The sequence below is a fragment of the Leopardus geoffroyi genome, chromosome A1, assembly GCF_018350155.1.
Source record: "Leopardus geoffroyi isolate Oge1 chromosome A1, O.geoffroyi_Oge1_pat1.0, whole genome shotgun sequence".
Taxonomy (NCBI): domain Eukaryota; kingdom Metazoa; phylum Chordata; class Mammalia; order Carnivora; family Felidae; genus Leopardus; species Leopardus geoffroyi.
Genome location: NC_059326.1, coordinates 80,238,006 through 80,262,007, shown reverse-complemented (window position 1 = coordinate 80,262,007; position 24,002 = coordinate 80,238,006). Strand labels below are relative to the sequence as shown.

At 56.8% G+C, this 24,002-nt stretch overlaps 1 protein-coding gene and 1 long non-coding RNA gene across 3 annotated transcripts in view; one reads left to right on the top strand and one right to left on the bottom strand.

Annotated features, from left to right (window-relative positions):
• COL4A2 (collagen type IV alpha 2 chain) overlaps positions 1–24,002 on the bottom strand; it is a 172,563-nt gene that overhangs the window by 6,090 nt on the left and 142,471 nt on the right. For both annotated transcript variants that reach the window (XM_045482019.1, XM_045482009.1), the window contains exons 28-43: positions 21,934–22,041; positions 18,461–18,682; positions 16,959–17,120; positions 15,991–16,161; positions 15,142–15,285; positions 12,971–13,093; positions 12,548–12,729; positions 10,157–10,220; positions 9,721–9,795; positions 7,511–7,618; positions 6,684–6,791; positions 5,903–5,974; positions 5,432–5,557; positions 1,510–1,626; positions 534–695; positions 293–391 (exon numbers count right to left, since the gene is read on the bottom strand). In XM_045482019.1, coding sequence (XP_045337975.1) covers positions 293–391; positions 534–695; positions 1,510–1,626; positions 5,432–5,557; positions 5,903–5,974; positions 6,684–6,791; positions 7,511–7,618; positions 9,721–9,795; positions 10,157–10,220; positions 12,548–12,729; positions 12,971–13,093; positions 15,142–15,285; positions 15,991–16,161; positions 16,959–17,120; positions 18,461–18,682; positions 21,934–22,041 — 2,043 coding nt within the window. The remainder of the gene's footprint in view (positions 1–292; positions 392–533; positions 696–1,509; positions 1,627–5,431; positions 5,558–5,902; positions 5,975–6,683; positions 6,792–7,510; positions 7,619–9,720; positions 9,796–10,156; positions 10,221–12,547; positions 12,730–12,970; positions 13,094–15,141; positions 15,286–15,990; positions 16,162–16,958; positions 17,121–18,460; positions 18,683–21,933; positions 22,042–24,002) is intronic.
• On the top strand, positions 301–13,396 carry LOC123599749. Its single transcript, XR_006713284.1, has 3 exons — positions 301–428; positions 7,263–7,268; positions 13,385–13,396. It is a non-coding gene; the product is annotated as an uncharacterized LOC123599749 (long non-coding RNA).

Below are 24,002 nucleotides of genomic sequence, written 5' to 3'. Positions count from 1 at the left end.
CAATGATCTGTATTCCATTGTTTTCATCCGTTGAACCCAATCTTGGAGCTTTCTGGAACCATCTTGCCATCTAGAGAATAACCCGTTCTGCGAGGTCGCAAAGGGCCTTCCCTTCACCGGCGGCTGTCAGTCACCCAGTCACGGCGGGAGCCACAGAGGGTCCCAGCGTGGCACTTCAGAGGGAGGCCTCGGAGGGGTCCCCCAGCCCGGAGGGCCAGGGATCGTCCTGAAGCCCAGTCCTGGGGCCGCCCACCTGAGATGCTGGCTGTGTGCGTGTGCGAAGGCCACTCACCTGGGAGTCCCCTGTCTCCTTTGGGCCCCTTGGGGCCTGGGTCGCCCACACTCCCGGTGGCTCCTGTGTTTCCCATGAGTCCTGGCTCCCCTCTGGGTCCTTCAAGACAAGCAGGACACAGAGGACTCACACGTCTGTGTGGGGGCTCCAGCCCTGCCCCCCGCCCCCTGCCCTGACTGGTGCCGCCAGCCTCCCCGGCAAGAGGAGACAAGAGGAGCCCTCCCTCCATGGGCACCGTTACCTTTTTCTCCTGGGAGCCCGAACACGCCAGGCCGGCCCTGGGGCCCGGGGTCCCCGCCCCACCCTTTGGTCCCGGGGTTTCCTGGGGCTCCTGGGTTGCCCTCGTCTCCTTTCCTTCCAGGGAGAGCGGCAGGTCCAGGTGGCCCCGGGGGCCCTCGATAACCTGTTGACATGCATCACCAGAAAGCCGTTACACAGGAGGAGGGCGCGGGCACGGCCAACCGACACTGGCATGTATTGCAGGACATGCCCGGGGGGCCAGGTGTCGAGTCCCCTGTCTGGGGGGCGTCTTTGGCATGTCTAACACTGGACGAGTTTTCTTTATTGTGGTAGAATATACATAACATAAACCTTACCATTTTAACCATTTATTTTTTTTAATTAAAATTTTTTTTAATGCTTATTTTTGAGGGGGGGGGTGGGGCGGAGAGAGAGAGAGAGAGACAGAATCCGAAGCAGGCTCCAGGCTCTGAGCTGTCAGCACAGAGCCCGACGCGAGGCTCGAACCCATGAACTGTGAGATCAGGACCTGAGCTGAAGTTGGACGCTTAGCCAACTGAGCCACCCAGGCACCCCCATTTCAACCATTTCTAAGTGTGCGGTTCAGGGGCACTGAATACACCTGTACTTCAGGGCACTGAAGGACCTGTGTGGCCATTGCCACACCAGAAGGTCCACCTCAGACCTTCTCATCTTCCGGAAGCAGGGCTCTGCCCCCATTCACGTGCGACTCTCTGTCGCCTCCCCCAGCCCCGGCTCCCCCCATTCTCCCTTCCGTCCCTGGATCTGAATGCTCTGGGGACTCGTTACCAGTGGCATCACACAGTGCTCGTCCCTCCGTGCGCGTGTGGCCCATTTCCCTTTGCACAATGTCCCTCAAGGTGGCAGTGAGAGTCTGTCCCATCCCTACAGTAATCCGGTCACCGCCGGGTACTGCCCCACAGATTGCAACACACAGAAACAGGAGTCCTGCTTACCTTCTGGGCCAAATATGCCCGGCGCCCCTTTGTCACCAGGTGACCCAGAGATGTTGGAAGGTGGGGTGATTCCTGGAAATCCCTGCAGTCCCGGACTCCCGACTGGGCCTCGTTCCCCTTCGGAGAGAAACAGAAGAAGTCAGTTTTGCCATCACCGTCCAACTTTTCAATCTATCGTTTCCCCTCCTGTCCAGGAGCAGAGCCGCCAAGGAGGGGCAGTGAGGGGAGGCGGGGACCGTGCCACACTGCAGGCGTGGGGAAGCCACCGGCCCCTCCTGCTGCCTGGAGGGTCCCACGGATCTTGCTCAGCCGACGTGGCTGTGGTACTTGAGGATGGCCCCTGGGCCCTAGAAGGCTGGCTCTGTTGCTGGCTAGCACTTGGGTTGGGATGGAAGGTCCCGGGTGTGGCTAGCACTCGTGTTGGTCCAGAAGGACCACACGGACGCTCCCAGTCTGCCCTGTCGCCCTCCCTTTGGTAGCCTGGGTCCCAGCTTTGCACAGCCGTCCTCGCCGCTCGTGGGTTCTGCGCTCGCCAATCCGCGTACTCGGTGGGGTTTATTGGCAATGCGCCCTTAGTGCCGGCGTCCCTCCCAGACAAGCAGAAGAGGCAGACCCTTGCGTGCCTGCCGATGTCCTTGTTTCAGCTCCAAGTGTCAACAAGGATTCTTCCTGTGTCTGTTTAGTGCTGTGGTTTTTACGTTTCTGGGCTTCTTATTGGTGATTTCACTGTTAAATTGTCCCCCCTCCTCCCCGATCATGCCGAAGTGCCATCTGGCATTCCTCAGCTCAGGACAGCTGTGGCGTGCTCACAGAGGACACGTGTGTCACAGGGGCTTCCTTCGGGCAAGAGACCGAGCCGGTGGCCGTGAGGTCCACGTCAACGTATCAACAACACACATCAAATAAGGTGTCTTTCAACAGAAACACATGAGAGCAAAAGGTCACGTGCAGGTCGGTCGGTGAACGTGTGACCAGGGGCTGTCAGGAGCCCGACTCTGCATTTCCATGAGAGTCCCTGGTTCAGAATCTCTCACTTGGTATTTGCTTCGCAGAACAGAACTGCGGCACGGGACAGGACTGGCCTCAGGCACTGACGGAGGACAGACGGTGGAGGACAGTCCCCATGCGAGCAGATCTGTGGGAGCCCCCCGGTCCCGCGTGTCAGCCCATACGACGGTCACAGGTGCCCGTCCATGCTCGGCGGGCATGGGCGCTGCCAGTGGGGAGGCGGTCGGTTTCACTTCTAATTGCCAGACTGGTGTTTGTTTTCTCCCACAGTCTGGAGGTGCAGAGAGGTGTCCGGGTGTCCCGGGACCGTCATGTCTCCGCCACGGTGGACAGTGAGCTGGGCAGCACGGGGCAAATCCGCGTGACCGAGGGGCCAGCGGCCGCCTCCTGTGCCCCCCACGCAGCCTCCTGGCTGGTCCTCAGCCACACCGCGGCTCCAATACCCGTCACGGCGCGTGCCTCTGCGCAGCGGACGGAGAAACGCGCCAGGAGGAACACTGAGAAACGTGTCGTCTTTGTCTCGATTACAGGCAATGGGCAAGTGGGTTTACGAGGCCTGTGGGGACCGGCCAGCTGCTGTCTGTAGTTTGACAGAAAACGACACCAACTGAGCTGTGTCTAACTATTGTCACAAAGTGACCGAAACAGGCGGTGAGTGTCAGTGGATAATGGCAGAAACTCTTGAGTCAGAAGATCCAGAGCGGCCGGATTCCCACAACAAACCGCAGTGACTGGGCCTCTGTTAACGACACTCTGAGTGACCCAGGCTCAGTTTGCTGGAATCAGGGTCAACAGAAGCCCGTTCCCTCCTTGGCGCCCATGGATCTTCCTAAGTGTTGAAAGAAACCCCCGACTGATGGAGGTTTGATGAAAGGCCGTCCCGCACAGGCAAACCATGAATTGAGCCCCACATCAGCGGCAGGAGGGGCCTCGGCTGCAAATCTGCACTTCTGGCCTGAGGTGAGGCCCACGGGAGGGACAAATGATGGCTCACGGTCACCCGCCATCCTCGGAGGACAGTGTATCCTCACCGGCCTGCCTGGGGATGTCTCCGTGGAAAGTCTCCCTCCCTCACGACGGCCAGAGGCTGTGGCCCAGTGGGCAGAGCCCGGAGTCTCCTCGGAAACCACCAGCTCGTTGGGCTGCCGTGATTCTGATGCGGGACGAGGCCCTCGTAGGGGACAGCTGCTTTACAGAGAGCTGCGAGGCCTCAGGGCCGTGTGGGAGCCCGCATGTTCTGGGTCCCTCTGATGGAGTGCGGGGGGCTACACTGTAGGTTCAAGAATTCTGGGAAACAGACGGCGCACAGTTAACGTGCGATGGGATCGTGGGGCGGGGTGGCGGAGTCTTTCGACTTTGTGGCGGTCACAAAGAGTTTCACAACATTCTGCTCCAACGAATGTCTGTGGACACTGACTCTGCGGCAGGCACCTCGCCGAGGTATAACCAGGGGAGTAAGAGAGGTGATTTCCGTCCTGCCGGGAACCGTAACCTATCCCTTGTTGCCCGTTTCTGAGCCTGAACATTGTGCCGTGTGCATCAGTCGGTGTGCCTCAGGACACAGGGCGCAGCTGAAGTCTTGTGAGCACTGTCTGTGCCTCTCGCTTCCTTCTGTCCTCTGGGCCCGGCCTCACCTCCATATCCTGGGCTGCGTTCCCCCGCCCCTTTCAGAGGGCAGCTCCTCTTACGAGCAGGACTCTCTGAAAAAATGCTAATTGGAGGCCTTGTAGAGAAGCCAGCGAGCGTTGCTTTCTGGGCCTCTATGTGTAAGAGCCTCACCTGTATTATCTCACTGCATCCCCTCGATACCCAGAAGGTGGGATTCTACCTTCGTTTTATAAGCAAAGCCATGTGCAAGGTCGCACCAAGTGAGAGGCAGAATGAGTACACACATGCAGGCATCTGACTTCAAAGTCACAGGCACTGCCAGCTCCCCGGGGGGCTCTAAGGAGGCTTGTGCCAGTGGACCGACCCTTACCCCCCGAGCGGGGAATGTGCCGGTCAACAGACCCCGACTGAGGCTGCGTGGGCACTGTGCAGCCTCTCAGGGCTCATACTAAGGCCCTGGCTGGCTGAGCCTCTCCTCATTCTCTTGCCTTCAGATCAATGCCATGGAGCTCAGATATCAGGGAATTCTGGAGTTTCCAGCTATTTGAAAGAGGGGCAGTGACAGACCTTGGAGAATCAGACGATGTGGTCGGTGAGCCTCTGGACACCTGCTGCCCTCCATGGGGGATCGAGTCGCTGCCTTCCTTGGGTACTGACTACTCTATGGGGTTGCTGGCTCTAGCTTACTAGAGTATCCTGACCGAAGCTCGCCCTGGGCCACCGTGTGACAGGCCTGCGCCCATGTGCTGGGTGTGCTGGCGGCCCCGGATCGTCAGTAAGCAAACGCTCAATGACACTGTAATACTTTCAACACGCTCTGCCCCTAGATACTGATCGGGCTTCCATCTGGAAACGTTTCCCAACTCAGGTCAGGCTTAAGCACGTGTGCCGGGGGCTTGGGTGGGAGTGGGGCCCTTTCTCAGCAGGTGAGACACCTTTCCCTGGTTGGCTCCTACCACAGGCCAGGCCTGCCTGTGGGGTTCAGCTCGGTGACTGTAATGCTTGTGTTTACGTCTGACACTGAGAGCTTGTGACGGGTAACCACTGTGCAGGTGCCCCGGGGACATGGGGCAGGGGACAGAGTGTGGTCCCTACAGGTGGGAACGTGTCCTTCCCACCAGAGAGGGTGGTCACTCACTAACCCCTGATGGATTCTAAGAGTATAAGGGTGGAGGGCTGGCCAAGGGGTTCTGCAGCAAGAAACTGTCTGCAAAGCAACCGGCACTTTCTAGGGACCTTTCCACATCCACCTCTCGGACTCACAGACACCCCAGGTCTGGTGCCGCTGGCTGGTCCTTGGCCTCACCTGGATTTCCTCGCTCCCCTTTCTGTCCTGGGGCTCCGACAGGGCCTGGGCGGGTGTTGGCCTCTCCTGGGTCACCCCTGTCCCCGGCAGGACCGGGAAAGCCGGGGTCTCCGTGGGCGTCCACACCTGCGGCAGGGTTAACACAGTGGTGATGTTAGCATCCTCAGCCATGGCAGGCTGATCTTCGGAGGCAAAAGACCAGTGATGCTGTGCACTGAGACTCGGGGATGGAACCAGAGGCCGGCCGTGGAGATCCCAGCTGGCCGTGCGGCCTCAGTGTCCCGGATGTGGTTGTAGTTGGAACCCCTCTCAGTCTGCAGCACCACGGGGGAGCCCAGGTGGCCTCCGGGAGGGCCGCACAGCCCGCACGGAGCCATCCTGCTCCCTGAACCCCCAGGTCCAGGACGTCCCCCACTAGCCCCTGCCCCCCACCACTGGGTGTGGTCACGTGGCTGGGGCAGGATAAAATACCTGGGGATCCTGGAAAGCCTTTGGTGCCCGGCAAGCCGTGGAGTCCGCTGATGCCTCGGATGCCCGGAAAACCTGTGTGGGTTTCACTCATGGTTATTTCATGCACCGGAGAGCAAAGAAACTCTTGAAGCAATTCACACCTGGTTTTGTTTGCTGTTATACAGTCATCCATCCGGTTCACTCAAAAGCCCGGCAAACAGCAAGCAGTTCTGCACACTGTGACTTGCACATCACTTTCGTGTCACCCAGGAGAACCATTTAACTTAGATTGTTCTCATGGAATCTTTTTACAGCCTCGTTATGGCCGTAAGGGAGCTGGACGGAAGTGCGGCGTTTCTCCTGATGCTTGAGTCACTGTACATATGTGGTTTGTACAAGCTGTGCTCGGAACCAAGGCTCTAGCATTCTTCTATTCCCTCCGGATTCCCGAGCATAAACTTTTCTAAGTACGACATGTAAGGCTGACGGCCAATGAGCGCGATTCTTCCTGGGATATGGGGAGTGAGTGTGGGTGGGAGTGGCCCCTTAATGCTGGGAAAGACAGCCCCTGAGGGCCTGGGTAACCCCCCAGCTCCTGCCAAGAGCTCGGCCAGACCTGGCTCAGCCACAGCCGGAGCCCTGGACAGGACAGCAGGGACACTGGCTTCTGTCCCTCTGTCTCACCTCTGCATTGCTGTGAGCCGACCAGAGAGAGGCCAACCTGGCTCCCAGTGGCCCTCCCCAACCTGCAAGCCTGGCTCTGAGTTGGTGCTTGTGTCTGCAGAGGGAGAGACGCTCTCACCTGGTGAGCCTGGGATCCCGGGCCAGCCATAGTCTCCTTTGTCACCGGGCGCTCCTGCCCGCCCCGGCTCTCCCTGTGGCCCCTGCAGCCCTGTCAGTCCTGGGAAGCCTGGGGGTATAAACACACCCTTAAGTGGGACTGGAACCCACAGGAGCACCCAGGAACCCCAGGGCCTCCCTGGTCTGTAGCTCGGTTCTGCCTGGAGGAGGAGGGCCTTTGTGGGAAAGGAAGAGCCTTCCTTCCAGCTGGAAACGTGCCCCACGTACGGGCTGAGGGCGGGTAGCTCAGCTTTGCCAAAGAGAGAGCGGCCTGTGTTCTCCCAGCATTGTCTTGCCATCTGCGTGGGAGTCCGGAGGGAACCCAGGAAACCCTGAAGGACCAGCCTCAGGATTCCCAGGTCCCACGCAAAGCAAGGCAACAACAAAACAAAAGCAGCAACAAGGAAAAAGCGGGGAAGTAGCCCCCGTCTGCTTTCCAAGCTAACTCGGGATCCACAAACACGTTTCTGCATATTCGGATGCACAGAAGGGGTGCTGTGACCAGAACTCAGCCTGCGTTCAGGGGAGACACCGGCCACAGGAACTCGTGTGTCAGTTCCTGTGCATGTCCCCACAGCTGGCCGCCTCATCCTCTCCACGAGCTCGGTCCTAAGGCAGAGCTGGGTCACAGGTAACATGCAAGGGCCAGCTTCCTGGGGCGTGGTGTGATCGTGGCAGACTAGGGTACAGGCACACCGGCCACCTCTGTCCTGGGGTCCTGAGGTTTGGAGGCCCAGCTGTGGGGGGAGGGCACACGTGGGGAGGCTGCGTGACAGCAAGAGATCGTACCTGCTTGCCCTTTAGGTCCTGGAGGGCCTTGGACGCCTGGCACGCCTGTTATCCCGGGGAAGCCGACTTCACCCTCCGTTCCTTTTGCCCCAAAGAATCCCTTTAGACCTGTAAGCACAGAGTTCTGATTGGAGCCGAGCAGACACTGCCTCCCTGGGGCTTGAGGGGACGCCAGGTAAGGGATGCTGTCATTTCACACGGCTACTTCTGCTGTGAATGGCTCCATATCTCAACATGTTCCTTCCCTGACTCCTGTTTTACCTAATTCAGTGGCCCCACGTCCTAGTATTCACACCCTTGGGCGTGACAAAGTGAAAACAGGGTCACCCCAGGTCACTGTGTCACTTCATCGGCCATAGAATGTGTCATGCATCCCTGTTTTCACTTTGTCACCTCTTTGGGTGGCTGGCTCTGGAGAGGACACCCAAGCTGCTCGGGGAGAGGCCCACGTGGTGAGGGGCTGAGGCCTCCCGCCAACAGCTGCTCTCGGGTGCCATCTTGGAGATGGGCCCTCCCGTCCCAGACCAGCCCGGGGTCAGAACCACGGCGCTCCTGAATTCCTGGCCCCTGGAGACCATGAGATACTTCTTGTGGATGTTCTAGGCCACTGTGTTTTGAGCACCTCGCCAAGATCACCACCTAGGGCCCCTATCAGAGTGGTTTTTCACGTGTGGTGTGTCGGGGACATCTGGGGAATCTGTCATACATGTGTGAGCCTCTGTCTCAGGGATGGCTTAGCAGGCCAGGGGCAGTCTGTAATCTGCACCTTCAACTAGCGCGTCAGGAGACTCCGCCATGGCCATCAGGCAGACTTAGAAACCCTGCCTTCGCCAGTGGCAGTATTCCGGGTCAAACGTTTGCGGTGTTCTCTGGCACGCTGGAGGATTTTGAAAACTTCGGATCAACTTACATCCCACATAATCACTTTCGTCCAGGGTCTCCTCAGTTCTGAGTTGCTCATAAAAGGTACTGTTAACGTTTGTGTGGTCTTGAAGCAGAGCCACCTGAGAAGTTCTGCTTCTTTCTATCAGTTATTCTAGTGTTTTAAGAATCCTCTCCAAACCCCGACCAGCCGCGTGCTCTCCCTGCAGACAGTCCCGCGTACCTTCATCCCGGGGACGCCAGCCTGAGCCCCGTTCCCCCCCACCCCTGCCCCCCCCCCAGTCCCCTGAGGCCCCTACTGCGTAGGAGCCGGTCTGACCAGGGCCCCTCCGGCCGCCCCCTCTGCTGCTGACCTCTCAGGCGGCCCTCATTGGTCCGAGGGAGATGGACCCCACGGTTGCCTGATACATATGTCATGGCCCCTCTGTGCCTGGGACTGACCTACTTCCTGGGCCCACAGCTAAGTCACCTACATGGTTGAGGGGTGACAGCCAGAGTTCTTGGTGGGGACAGCCTCTTTTCCATGACATATTTTCAGGTGAATAAACGAGGTTATTGTTAGTGACCACGGAGCAAAGATGGTCTCACGTTTCTGCTTTTATAAACCAAATTGTCCAAAATTCTGTAGAAGGGGAGATATAGGCAGCCCAGGGTGCCTGTGTGGCTGGGTGGAAAGCCACCGTGAAACCAATGATAGATGTGCAGTGAGCCCAGAGCAGCCAGGAGGCATGGACCGTCTCTGGCTCCACGTGGCCTGAATGCCCCAGTCACACGGACAGACGCTTTCCCCCGACCAGCGCTGTCCCTAGGAGAACTTGGGGCTCCAGGCAGCTAAAGCAGTGAGGGGTCCTCCGAGAGAAAATCCCCGGAAGGAATGCATCTGTCCCCAGCGCCCACGAGTGGGAATGCTGACCTTGGCCTCAGGGACACTCAGAGAGGAGGAGTGACCTACTGTACCACGCGAGGCACCCCTCCCCCTGCCCTGTGCTGTCTGGGGCCTTGTCGCCCTGCTCAGGGCATGCGCCTGACTCCCGCTGCCCTCCTGCAAACCCCTCGCTGCCTATCACACGCTCTGGCCATTGTGTCATTTGCTTCGTGTCCTACTGTGTCCCATTCAGGGACAGAGAGAGGTTTCTTAACATTGTCTTCAGGTTTAACTGAATTAAAAATTCTTCTTTGCATATTGGGCTTGGAGACCTCAAACCGTTCCCTGGAACGGGACCCACGGTGCTACAAGTGGAGACACATTGGGCCGGGCCAGCTCGTGAGTGAGGCACACCCAGTGCTCAGGGCTCTCCCGAGATGGGAGACAGGAACGACTCAGGTACCTGGTGCTCCAGCGACGCCCCGCTCCCCCTTCAGGCCTGGGCTTCCTGGCAGGTCTATGGTGTCTCCAATGTCACCTAATGTGCAGAAAAGATGGTTGACAACCATTCTTCTGAATGGCAGGGGGTTAGCTTTGCAACTTCTGTTGTGTTACTGTTCATTCATTCATTCATTCGTTCGTTCATTCATTCAGTAAGCTTCATGCCCAGCATAGAGCTCAATGTTGGGCCTGAACCCACGACCCTAAGGTCAAGACCGGAGCTGAGACCAAGAGTCGGATGCTCAACCGACTGAGCCACCCAGGCGCCCCTGTGTTACGTTCTTAAGATAAAGAATTTGCTCAAAATTCCTGCCAGCATCTCCGGGGCTCGTCACCACACCCGCCCGGAATGCTCTGGATGGTGGACACCCTACGGTCATGATCCAGGCAACACTCACCGAAATCACCTGTGGGGCCAACCTCGCCGTAAAGACCAGCTCTCCCCGGAGCTCCCTTGTCGCCCTAGAGCAAAGTCAGACACGGAAACTTCTCAGGAGGCTGTTCATGAAATAAGTCTATAATTTGGGAGGGCTAGGGCGTCCAGCTACTTGGTTTGCTAAAATCACCTCTCGATGTTTGTTACGTCATCATTTTGTAGCACCCCCCCTCACGTTTTTCTGCATGATAGCAGGTGGTTTGCTCCCCCGTTCTTACTGAGCGGTAAAGCTTTACTGAAACCAAGTATGTAGATGATGTGGGTCACTGTCATGACGGTGGTGGCGGCACTCGTGGCTGATCGCGTCCCACACTCTGCTCAGCTGTGCACGGGCACCTGTGTTGGGTCCTGTCTCAGAGGCAGGTATGATGAATTCGCATGTGACAGATGAGGACGTTGAGGCACAGAGAGGCTAAGTAATTTCTCAAGGTCACTCAGCCAGTAAGCGGCAGAACTGGGATATGAACTTGGGCTGCTGGATTCCCGAGCTTGCTCTGGATGTTGCACGGCTGTGCACTCCATCTGCAGACGTGAGACTTCCCTCCAGCGATGCTGATTCCTGATAATGAGCCTAGGGTGGTGTCTGGGTGGCTCTGTGACCATGCAAACCATGGTTTCCTCTCTGAAGGGGCTTCTTCCTCAGACGGAGGGCGGCCCCCTGGTCCACCCTGATCCTCTGGTCTACACGGCAGCATTAGTGGGGACTTGTGCACGGTTACCTCTCCCAGCATGGCTAACTTGAGTCTCTGGACCACGAGAGTAGCTCCCCTTTGGGTGGGGGGTGGGGACGCTGTGCCAGAGGCTGCATCATTGTCCACATGATGATCTCTTTTCCTTTTTTTTTTTTTAAGTTTATTCACTCATTTTTGAGGGGGGGAATGGAGGGGCACAGAGAGAGGGAGATAATCCCAAGAAGGCTCCATGCTGTCTGCACAGAGTCCAACGTGGGGCTCGATCCCATAAGATCCGTCCCACAACCATAAGATCGTGACCTGAGCCAAAAACCAAGAGTCAGCTGCTGAACCAATGGAGGCTCCCAGGGCCCCCTCCCTCTTTTCCTTTCTTAAAGCTTCCTGTCCTGAGGAGTAACACACACCAGTGTGGTGAACTCATCTCAACCGCTCCGTGACCTTGTATTCATGTCCCACCCAGATAGACACACAGAATATTTTCAGCATTCCAGAAGGTTCTCTTGCGCCATTTCCTAGTCCCTAATCCCTGACCGACCTCTGTCACACCGTCTGGTCGGTTCTGCACTTCTACACCCGTGGGATCGCATCCTTTGTACTCTGTTTCTGGCTTGCTCGGTTCGACGTGAAGTCTGTGACAGTCACTTGGGTCGGCGCATTTATCAGCACTTCCCCGTTTACCACCGAGTGCTCGTCCACGGTCGGAACGCGCCGTGTCCGCTCACCTGTTGGCCGGCATTTGGGCTCTCCCAGTTTTTGGCTGTTAGGAAAGAAGCTGCTGGGAACACCGTCCTCTGGGCCCCTCGGTAGACACACGCATCCTTTCTAAGTGACCCGAGTAACGGCACACACCTGTTGCACAGGTCCCATCAGGTTCTGGGTGACGGAAGGAAGACATCTGAAGAACTCAGATGGCGTCGCGTACGTGAAGGTGGGCGAGACACAGGCCAAGCTGGGCTGTTACTAGAGGTTTACCACAGGGTGGCCAGGTCTTCTGATCTGCCCAAAATGGGCGAACCCCACTGTGAGCACCAGAAACGAGTGCGTCACATGCTGAGGACTGTGAGCGTAAGGTACCTTTAGCTGTAACAGGTTGAAGGGCTAATTTCGTGAAGTAGAACCGACTGAGGGCCCCTCTGTGCCACGTTACACGGACCACGCCCCGCCCGGCCAGTGACATCGCAGGGTAGCCGTGTCGTGAGCCTCACAGACGAGGAGGCAGGTGTGGAGAGACGGGAGCCCCGCCCGGGGTCACCGTGCGTCTGTGTCACCCCGACTCGGCGCCCGCACCCAGCAAGCACTCAGAGCGCGTGCGTGGGGTGAAGGAGCCAGTGAACAGCAGGCCGGGGTGATGTCCACTCCGTGACCCAGTAATGGGTCCTCCGTCCTGATGTCACACACGATCACGTGTAGAGTTTGATGGCTGTACATTCACGTGTAGCTTTCCCAAGGGGGCTGTGAGAGAGCGCGGAGGCCACGCCTCTGCCAACCAAGGCCACCAGCAGCGTGGGAGGCACTGAAACCACCACTGGGGCTGGTGTGAGCAGTGTCCCCTTACACTGAGCCGGGGACCCAACTCCGGAGCTGTCCCTCGACCACTCGCACCCCAGCAAATCTCTGGTCGGGAGCAGAGGTGGGGCTGGGAAGTAAGAGGTGCCACTCACCCGACTTCCTGTGAACCCGGGAAACCCGATGATTCCGGGGGGGCCGGGCACGCCGGGGAATCCTGGCAATCCGGGCACACCCGGGACTCCGATGTCTCCTTTGACTCCTTTGATGTGGCCCGGCTTCCCTGGCAAGCCGGGGATTCCAGACAGCCCGGGGATCCCTGGCATTCCCGGGACACCTGTGGGGAGACCAGAGTGTGAGGAGGCAGCACCCACCCCAACCTTTCCCATTGCTGCGGATCCTAAAGCGGGAAAGGGAGGCCACTCAGGCGGCAGGGAAGCCGCGGGCCCACTTGCTGAGGTGTCGGGGGCCCGGGGCTGGGACACGGCAAAGCCTGTGTTGGGCAGAACGGCATCTGGTGTAGACCCTGTTGCTCCTGAAGCGGAGAGGGGTGGGCGGGGAGGGGCGGCGATGCTCACCTTTTAGGCCCAGGTAGCCTTTCAACCCCATAGGCCCCTCGTCTCCTTTCTCCCCTTTGATGTCTTTCATTCCTGGCTGGATGATGGGAGGTGGTCCTGGGGGTCCCGGGTCCCCGCGGCTGCCTGTGAGGGAACAGGATGCGGTCTCGCCGTGGGCCTCTGGGCCACTCGCCCGCTGCGATCCCGGCAAGCGCGTCCCGAGAGGCTCTGAGCCTCGGGGCGGCACGTTCCCTGGCAGCCCCCACTGGGCCTGAGCCGGGCAGGGGCCTCCGAGAGACGCCGAGGCTGATGGAAAACGCCTGTCTTCTCCCACAGCCCCTTCTCCACGCGAGCCAAGTGTGGACCCGCGCCCCCCACCGCTATCGAACTTTAGGACATTTTCATCACCCTGGAAAGAAACCCCGTGCCCATCAGCAGTCACCCCAAGTGCTCCCCACCCCCAGCCCCGGGGGACCACTAATCCACATCCTGTCTCTAGATTTGCCTGTTCCGGATGTTTCACGTAAAGGGAAGCAGACCACGTGCGGCAAAACGTCCTCAAGTTTTATGCAGGTTGAGCGTGTGAGAGGCCCTTGTTCTCTACGGCTAGCCAGCATTCATGTGACACCACATTTACCCACGACGCGTATCCAGGGTGTTTCTGCTTTTGATTGTCATAAACGAAGTTGCTCTGAACGTCCGTATACAAGGCATGTTTTCATTCCCTCGGGATGGAAGTGCTGGGTGCCTCTGTTGATCTTTCCACGACACCGTCAAGCTTCTGTCCACACTGGCCACGCATCTCGCGTTCCCGCCAGCAGCGTGTGATACCCACATTCTCATCAGCACGTGGTGTTATAATTACAGGTTTAGAGGCCGTGATGACACTTTCAGAACAAGGGCGTTTGAGCAAAAGTCATGAAAATGTGGCTCGTTGGAATACACTTCCTAAACAAGGAGCCTCATGCTTGGGGTCTTGAGATGCCCCCGCACCGGGGTTTGAACTGGCCTCACGTCTGTGGCACAATTCGTGGGCACAGTCCCTCCACCGGGAACACTGGGTCCCCATTTGCCAAATGGCGCTCGCCTCCTTCAGAATTTGTCTTCTGCTTTTCCCCTGGCTTCCCCTGACCTCACGCTCACCATGGGATAATCATGGTGGGACGTTTCTTTCTTTTTTTTTTTTTTTTTTTAATTTTTTTTTCAACGTTTATTTATTTTTGGGACAGAGAGAGACAGAGCATGAATGGGGGAGGGGCAGAGAGAGAGGGAGACACAGAATTGGAAACAGGCTCCAGGCTCTGAGCCATCAGCCCAGAGCCCGACGCGGGGCTCGAACTCACGGACCGCGAGATCGTGACCTGGCTGAAGTCAGACGCTTAACGACTGCGCCACCCAGGCGCCCCGGTGGGACGTTTCTTATGATGCATTATGAGATCCTTGATGCGGCCGCCTGTTTTGTTCTTAACAGTTTCCTTTGTGTAAAATATACAGGCCGTGGGGATGTGATGTGCCATGTAGTGACCATGGCCAATAACACTGACCTGCGTATCTGAAAGTTGCTAAGGTCGTAGATCTGGAAAGTTCTTACCGTAAGAAAAAAATTCTGTAACTATGTATGGTGACAGATGTTAACTAGACTTACGTGGTGACCGTTTCACAGTATATACAAATAATCGTTATGCCACGCACCTGAAACTAAAGTTGTATTCAATTATACCTCCATAAAAACTTTTGCTGAATACCAGACAAGCTAGTTTCCTTTGGTTGGGATTCTTCCTTTATTATACTGCTGGTGGGTTGAGGCAGAGATAAAGCCTTCTGATTTTTGTTAGTTTCCTTCTTTTCTCTTTTTTTAAATGTTTATTTAGTTTTGAGAAAGAGAGAGACAGAGAGAGACAGTGTGAGCAGGGGAGGGGCAGAGAGAGAAGGAGACACAGAATCGGAAGCAGGCTCCAGGCCCTGAGCTGTCAGAACAGAGCCTGACATGGGGCTCGAACTCACGGACAGCAAGATCATGACCTGAGCCGAAGGCAGATGCTCAACCGACTGAGCCACCCAGGCACCCCAGTCTCCTTCTTTTCTAGTTGTGCCCAGCTTTGGGCTCCTGGAAGGTTCGGTCCAAGCAGCACTACGCCCCACAAAAGTGGGTCCCAACCTTGTCAGGACAATGTTAAGAGAGGTGGACATACCTTTCACACCTGGCTCACCAGCCAGACCCTTCAGTCCTGGAATTCCAAAAAATCCGGTCTCTCCTTTGTTTCCCGGAAGCCCAGCTCTTCCCTTGAGCCCAACCATGCCTTGGAAACCGTCCATCCCGGGTGAACCTCTACTGCCTTCAGAGGAAACGAGAAAAGTGCTGGGTTAGGCCTGGAGAAACACACGGGGTGTTTCCATCTTGCTTGTCTGAGACATTCCTGAGGAGTGGCTTGGGTAGTAGGGTGCCTGACCTAAACTAGGGATTTCCGGGCCCCATTCCTCAGGTCACCCGCCGGCTGACTGCCCCCCAGGGACAAGGCATCAGGCAGATGTACATGGTCACAGGAAAGACACAAGGCAAATGGGTGGTAGCCAAGGTCCGTGGGCCTCAGGGAGAGGACGCTAACACTGCAGCCAGCACGGGAACCGCGAAGGACCGAAGGACCGCAGGACAAACATCTCTGTGTGGCCCCACAGTCAAGGGCCAGGGGCTCCCCTTCTAGGAAAACTGGTTTGTGTACAAATAAGCCCACCCTGGTGACCAAGCGTTTTCCTGGTTTTGGTTTTGTATTAGCCAACCGGCCTCGGGATATGCAACCAGCCTCCGGGGGCCTCCACACAAATCTCCCACGCAGACCCCAAGTCTGCTCCCTCGCTCTCAGGAAATTAGGACAGGGCATTTGGGGGGCATGTCCGTCACACCCAGCCTGGCAGCATGGGCCGGCTTTCCCAGGTATGACACCTCCTGGGGGCTGGTGAGGGGCTGGCCTCTCCTGCAGCCATCCTGAGTCCCGGTCACCCCGGTACCCGCCTGGGGGAGCGCCCCGTCTGCCGATCCTCACCTTTGGGTCCGGGGACACCGGGAATTCCGCTCATTCCTTTAAATCCAGGGCCTCCTGGGGGACCCCTCTCACCCAACAAACCAGGGTCACCTCTGTCGCCGGAAAGACCCTTCATGCCCACAGGGCCGGGGATACCTATGTCACCTGGGTCCCCTCTGTCCCCAGGCAGACCTGAAAGGCAGAGGAGGAAAGAAAGTAGAAAAACACAAATGAACTTGGAAGAGCTAAATGCCTCTCGGACCCCTCACCTGGGATACCACCCCGCCCCCTGCCCCCAGGGCCATCTGGGCCCCAGCCTCCAGGGCTGCCTCTTGGTGGGGGGGCCTGGGGGGGGGAATGGCCTCTGGCCTCCACTTGCTTCCTGCCCCCCTTTCCCCCAAGGAAGCTACTGTTCTTCCCCAGTTTGCTCACTTTCAGAAAACAAATATTTTCCCCTCTTCAGAGCACAGTGGTGATTCTGCAGTGGAAATTTCACATTTTTCCTAAGTGACATCTTAGCCAGAACCCCAATATACACGAGGTACGGAGCACGGGCAGGTTTCTCGAACTGTGTGAACTCTCGTTTGGCACAATGCGTGTCCTGTTTCTGGAACGTGTTATGGGCTGAACTGTGTCTCCCTCCCCTCCCCTCCCCCACCAGTTCCTATGTTGAAATTCTAACCTCCAGTTAGGGGAGTGTGCGTGTATCTGAAGATAGCACCTTTAATTAAAGTGAAATGGGCCCTAATCACATGTGACCGGTGTCCTCATGAGAAGAGACCAGGACCTACACACGGGGGGACAAGCATGGGAAGGAGTGGCCAGCTGCTCAGTGTGGGTATTTTCCAGATCCTTCGCAGCTCTGGGGCGGGGGTGGGGGGAGGGTCCTTGGGGCCCAGTTTGAGAACTCCCCCAGGGAAGGGTGGGGCCAGTTCACTTGTGCAAGTGAGGCCAGACCCCTCCCCCTCCATGGGATAGGGGATCCTTACCTCCGCGGCCTGGGGCGCCCGGCAGCCCCAAGGGCCCCTCCTGGCCAGGAGCTCCTGGGAAGCCATGCAGTCCTGGTGGCCCGGGCAGGCCTGGCTGGCCCGAGGGTCCTGGGAAGCCCGGCTGGCCCTTCAGGCCTGGCATTCCTGGCATGCCCTGGCTTCCTGTGGACACCAGACAAACCCCGTGAGGCCGACCCCACACCCTTCACTGCACACAAGCCATACCTCTCAGGCTTGTTCTATACAAACAGGATGCAATTATTTTCTAGACCATGAGAAGCCTGGAAAATACACAGAAGTATCAAGGGTATTATAGTAGCTCAGGCTGTCCCCCAGGGGCCACCACTGACAGCTCGGTGTATGTCCTTCCGGCCTCTGTTCACACAAACACACCTGGGAACCGAGGCTCACAGACCTCATCCCTCACTGGGAGTTCAATTTTTGGCTTTTTTCTCCCCAGCTGACATTACCTTTTGAGCATTTTGCCACATTTGATCATGACCTGAGCCGAAACTAAGAATCGGACGCTCAACCAACGAAGCCACCCAGGCGCCCCCCCCCACCAAAAACATTCTTCACGTTTTAAACGGCTGCCTGAGTAATAGCATCACGTTGTGTGGACACACGCCGTGGACGTCTTTCTTTGCTCTTACAAACGGTGCCGTGAGGAAGCTGATTTTGGAGCACAGAGCTGGGCATTTCTTCGGAAAGTGCCCTAGAAACAGACTCTGTGGGTCAGAACTGCCTTCCACACACACTACTGCACGGCTTTCCGGCTTCTGCCCCCACCTGTCCTGGGGGGCTCACCCGGCGTGGGGCTGGTGCTGAAGGGAACAGAAGCCTGGCAAGGAAGATACCCGTCTACCTGCACGTTGGTGTGAGTAACGTTTCCTTCTCCTGGTGTTCGCCTTCTAATGCGATTTTTGTTCTGTGCTTCTATTTTCCTTTGGGGAATTTGATATTTTTATTATGGATTTTAGCATTCCTCACACACGTTGGCTACTCTTTCTTCGTAGCTATCGTAAAGTTTACTTTGCTGCCCAAATTCTTCTCATTGCTTTTGACATGAAGATTAGCATTCGCGCGAAAATTTAATGCGGTGTGCACGCATGTGTAGGTGCACGTGTGTGCACACACCCGGGCACGGTTTCTTCCCTTGCTTTTACGTTCAGAATATCCTGCCGTACCCAGTAGTCATGTGAGCATATATCTTCTAGTTTTTAGATCCTAAGTCCCCCAGCTTCCTTCCATTCAGGCATTTTCACCTTTCTTGGACTTTGAGGTTGGCCACATCCATCCAGTGAATAGGAGGAGGGGCCGTGCCCGCCATCTCACAGTGCTTGTCGGGTGACTTCGAAGGAACACTGGTACTGAGCGTGGGGCAGAAACCACGTGTGCTGTGGCTTCTCATCAAATCCTCAGGAGGGATTTCAGACCCACACTCGGAACCCACGGTGTGGTGGGATCGGGCCCCCCGCTCTCCTCCCACCGCCAGGACTTACCCCGGAATCCAGGTGGACCTCTCTCTCCCGGAGGGCCTTTCAGCCCAGGGTGTCCGGGGAGCCCAGCATCTCCCCTGGGCCCAGGCTGGGCTCCCAGAACTTCTCCGGGAAGGCCCCTGTCCCCTGGGGGCCCGACGGGCCCCGGCAGACCGGTGGGACCTGGGTGTCCATCTGGGCCACGGAGGCCGGCCACACCTTTGGATCCTCGGGGCCCCACGAACCCTGAAAGGAAACACAGGTTAGTACCGTGATGGTCCAAGAGAGGTATAGGAGAGAGGCCGGAGACAGCAAGATTTGCAGTCGGGGGGCCTCGGCTCAAGCCCCGGTCCCATCACTTACCTTGGGACCACAGCATTCTGCCCCCTCCACCATCTGGCCCCCAGCCCTACCATTTGGCTAACGTGAAGGCCTTTAGAACCACCTGCTTCTTGGATATGAATCTTCCTATTTGATGGGCTCCCTTGTTGATCAAATAATCCCCAAAGAACGGCTTCTATGGACCTTCCAAGTTTTGTGTGCAAGTGGGGACGGAGACCCAGGGTGAGAATGACCAGGTCTCTCGAGCCCGAGCTCCACCTCCCTGGTCACAAGTCCCTGACCATCAGTCCGTTTGGAAATGCTCTGGAGGGGGCCAATCGCCCTATTGTTTTCACAGTCAACTGTCCACGTCTGGATAGAAGCACGGTGGCTGTCATATGCCAGTGCCTGTCCCGGACGACTTCCCCTTCCTGTGTCCTCATCCCTGATGTGTGTGACCTGACACTGAACTCTCAGAGTGGACGGTCACGTGTCTGTTCAGGAGGAAAGCTTTCTGAGGTCATTACTGCCGTGGCCATGGAACGCTGGGAAGGAAGGGTCGACCCGACAAAAGAGACCCCACACGCGGGGTCCGGGGCCTTTCCCAGGACAAGGCTCGCCACGGCCCGCCTGCAAGATGGGCTGACCCCTACGGCCGTGTCTGAAACACGGAACAACAGATCCGGACTTTATGGGAGTATTAATGAGCGGGACCCAATGCCAGAACTTCAGTGATGTGATTTATTCACAGAAAGTAGAGACTCGGCTTTTATGGAGACGTTCAAAGCCGTACGTGGGCACCGTGGGCTCAAATTGTGGGCACGTGTGTGTATGTGGATCTGACATCCGGAGTAGACTCTGTGTTCTGCAGCCTTCAAAGCTGGGCATTTGGTTTTCTTCTGCACGTGGCACATTCCGTGTCATAAAGAGTGACACGTGTGCAAAATCAGAGTATGCCAGTTCCTCACTTACCCGTTTCCTCCGTTCTACCCCGATCTCCCCGTTCACTTACAGGCTCACGTTTCAGTACAGAACAGGCTTCCCACCAACACCGTCCGCCCCCCGCGTGTGCTGGTGACGGGCACATCGCGCTCAGTCTCTACCGCCGGAGCGCGCTCTGGACAGCTCACGCCCGCCTGGCTGGCACCCAGCTGGTGACCGGGTCCCCTTCCCACGCAGGGCAAGCAGGTGTTAGCAAACTACTGTCCTCTCAAGAAATTCACACTTTGCTTTGGTATGTGGGACAGGACTGAAGTGACCGTGTCCTAACTCCTCAATGTCTGGGTGCCCCCAGAGCAGGGCAACAGGCTGGTCCTCTGGTGCTGGCATGAAAACTCTCCCGTGTTTGTCTCCAGTGCAGGTTTTCACCAGCCCCATGCTGCACAGGGAGCACGCCCCCTCTTGTCGCAGGACACGGAGATACTTGTCGCGAAAGGTAACAGGGCGAACGTTCCCTGCGGTCCCGTGTCCCCAAGCACCCCCCGGCACAGTCCCATGTCCGGAGCACTGAGTCTGGGGGGAAGAGGTACCAGGACTGACCCAGACTGGTCCAATTAGGGTTAAACCAACTGCCAGAGTGTGACACAGGGAAGGGGCAAAATTCAGACAGTCTTTGCCGAACATATCTGCTGAGGGTCTAAACCTCAGGACACCACGGTGCCTGGCTCTGTGCAATCGTCCAGACGTCTGGACTGTTCTGTTTAGTTTCCTGAGACTGGTTTGTAGGGAATGCAGACGAATCTGAATGCTGGAGGTCACGTTATAAAGAGACGGTCTGCATTCCTGGGGGCAGTTCTGCCCCATTCGTGTGGTGTGTAAGGGGACGTGTGGCCTCTGTCTCCAGCTGTGTGGGGGGTGAACTTGCTGGAGGCAGATTTCACTCCTCCCAATGAGTGATTCCAGTAAAGGCTGGAGGAGCTCCTGACCAGGACCCTGCAGGGGACATCTGGCCTTGGGCCAAAGTGACTTCCACAGTCCCTGTTTCAATAACACGATTCTAGGGGCGCCTGGGTGGCTCAGTCGGTTGAGTGTCCGACTTTGACTCAGGTCATGATCTTGCAGTCTGTGAGTTCGAGCCCCGCATCCGGCTCTGTGCTGACGGCTCGGAGCCTGGAGCCTGCTTGGGATTCTGTGTCTCCCTCTCTCTCTGCCCCTCCCCTGCTCATGCTCTGTCTCTCTCTGTCAAAAATAAATAAACATTAAAAAAATGTTTTTGGGGTGCCTGGGTGGCTCAGTCGGTTAAGTGTCCGACTTCAGCTCGGGTCACGATCTCGCGGTCTGTGAGTTCGAGCCCCGTGTCGGGCTCTGGGTTGATGGCTCAGAGCCTGGAGTCTGCTTCGAATTCTGTGTCTCCCTCTCTCTTTGCCCCTCCCCCATTCATGCTCTGTCTCTCTCTGTCTCAAAAATAAATAAATGTTAAAAAAAAATGTTTTAAAAAAATAACATGATTCTAAAACTGTGTGCCTCTGCACACCAAGTAACACAGCCATGTCCGCTCACACTGCTGGAGCCACAACTGCGTGAGGCACCTATGCTTGGGCACACGGGACCGTGCCGGGGGGTGCTTGGGGACACGGGACTGTGTCGGCGGGTGCTTGGGGACACGGGACCATGTCAGTGGGAGTGCCGACACGTCTCCCCACAATCAGTTACTGGCAACACGCTCACTCCCTGCCATCTCATGCTCTCTTAGCCACCCACGGTTTCTGTAATTCTTTGCCGCGTCAAATGTAGATGGAACCATTTGCTCAGACAAGCGCCCGCTGAAGAGTGAGCAGGCAGTGCTGTGAAAAGTGGACACAGGTGTCCTTTGTATGGTGTCTGGTGCGTGATCAGCAGATTGGAATCGATGACCGAGGGCTCCATGCCTTTAGTGACAGTCCCAGAAGAGGGGAGCGTTGTGTTGCCCTCAGAATGTTTTGCACCAACCAGAGGACATCGCTCTGCACACCTACCTCTTTTCTCCTCCGGGAGCTGCAGGGGTCTCATGCAAACTCCAGCAGGACATTAGTGATGGGAACGTCAAGAATTCAATTTCCCAACCGCAAGAACAAAGTGGTCACTGAGCACACGTTGAAAGCTTCTAAGTGTCCAAAGACAATAGAGCTGGGGCACCCATGCCACACACAGTCATTTCCCGAACCTAAGGGTCATGTGGGGGTCCGCCCCTGCCTTACCTGGGGGTCCTGGGAATCCTTCACGACCTGGGTCTCCTGGGAGACCCTTGAGCCCTGGTACTCCGTCAGCTCCTGAGGGTCCTGGTATCCCTGGGAGGCCCTTGGCACCTAAGCAAACCGAAGAAAGCAGGACACAGGTCAGAGCCCCATGTGCAACCCCAGCCGGAAATGCGTGGAAGACGGTCAGGTCTAGCACCTGACTTAGCATGGTCTAGGAAATGATGAGGACGGAGAATGTGAATGTAAAATGCCATGTACTTAAGTTTATTTTGAAAGAGAGAGTGAGAGTGCAAGCGGAGGAGGGGCAGAGAGAGAGAGAGAGAGAGAGAGAATCCAAAGCAGGCTCCTTGCTGTTAGCACAGAGCCTGCCTCAGGGCTTGATCCCATGAACTGTGAGAAAACGACCTGAGCTGAAATTGAGAGTCGGATGCTTAACCACCTGAGCCCCTCCAGATGCCCCTCAACACTGGGCACTTCCGACCTCTGGCCACATCCCACTGCAAACCCCACAGACCACGGCAGCTGTATTGGTCAGTCGCTACCAGAATTCACTTGAAGTCTTCCCCCGAGTTTGCTGCATCCAGAGCCAATTTATCCAGATTTGAGAGATGTTGACTTATACTGCTTGTAATGAATGTGTTAAACTCAAAACCAGACAAAACCTCACACCAAATAAATGAACTAATTCTTTACTACCGGACGTTGTTGACCTGAATCCTTTCCCATGGGAAGCAGACTTGAGGGATTTTTCCCCAGGCATCTCTGTGTCTGTCTGGTCCAAGCCTCAGAGATTCCCTTCCATCAGAGGTTCTCGGAAACCACAGCCAGTACACCTGCCTACTGCAGGTGGCCGGGCACCAGGAATCACCGAGATTCCCTGCAAACACTAGTGAGAGCAGCAGCCTCCTCCCTGCCGGGTGCGAGGCAGCGTGCAGGGCAGGGGCCGGCGAGGGGATGGGCGGAGAGGTCTGTAGGTTCACTGGGGGTTCTAGCTTCTCCAGCTGCCATCCCGTTAGAGATGCCCTTGAAAGTATGAGGCTGGGCTGGAGCTTTGCCATCACGTAGACGGGGCCAAAGCCAGCCTCCTGGAATTCTCAATATTTTTCTATGTGGGGACAGAAAGATGTCATGAGAGAATTGTGGGCACCCTTCCCTTGGGGCAGGGGAGCAGGGGGCCACATGTGGCACCCCGCAGGCCCCCTCTGGGGCCCCATTCCCTGACACTCCCGTCGAGGCAAGGCTGGACTCGGGAGGTCACACGGGGTGAGGACACAAGCTCACCTCTACTCACTGCAAATAAATGCACAGATTCATTCCACTGATGAAACATCCCCCTCAGATCACCAGCTGCTCAGCACAGTTAAGTGACTTTAAACAGACCCCTATGCTGGGCCGTGGAGACGGGGAAGGCTCAGTGGGGACCAGAAGTCGCTGTCTAACGACGTCCTCACTAACACATGACTCCGCGGGTCTAATCCTGCCGCTCTATGACGAACGGGGTGGGCTCAGACCCAGAGACACAGCAACGTGCTCGTTCAGAACTCCGATACGCCTGGGAGTCTGTGACACGAGTGAGTGAGGAACAGGATGACAGGGCTGTGCACAGAGGACGTCCCATGCGAGCACCAAGTTCGACAGACAAGACAGGACAAAACAAAGCAAAAGACACACTTTCAGGTTGTCTGAAGTGAAGGTGTGTGAGGTGAGTCCGTTTCTGAAAGGAAACCACCATGGGGCCTGAGGGTGGGTGCAGCTGAGCCCCAACAGGACACACAACCCAGCACGCGGCCTCTGGGCTGTCCTGCTGTCACGGGGTCACGGGCACGTCCCTTCCATGAGTGGGAACCACACAGACCCTTTTGTGCAAGTTCACGATCACCTTCCGGACCGAGGGTTAGTTTGCACCAGACACGTGGACTCTACGAGCTCCTTACAGCTTCATGTCCTTAAAATGCAATCAAAATCCTCCCCTCAGACTCAATTCCTGTGTATTTTGGGCCCTGCTTCCACCCAGTTTCTGCCGAAAATGTTCCCTCTGCAGGCTGCTGACCCCAGGGCCCCGGTGTCGT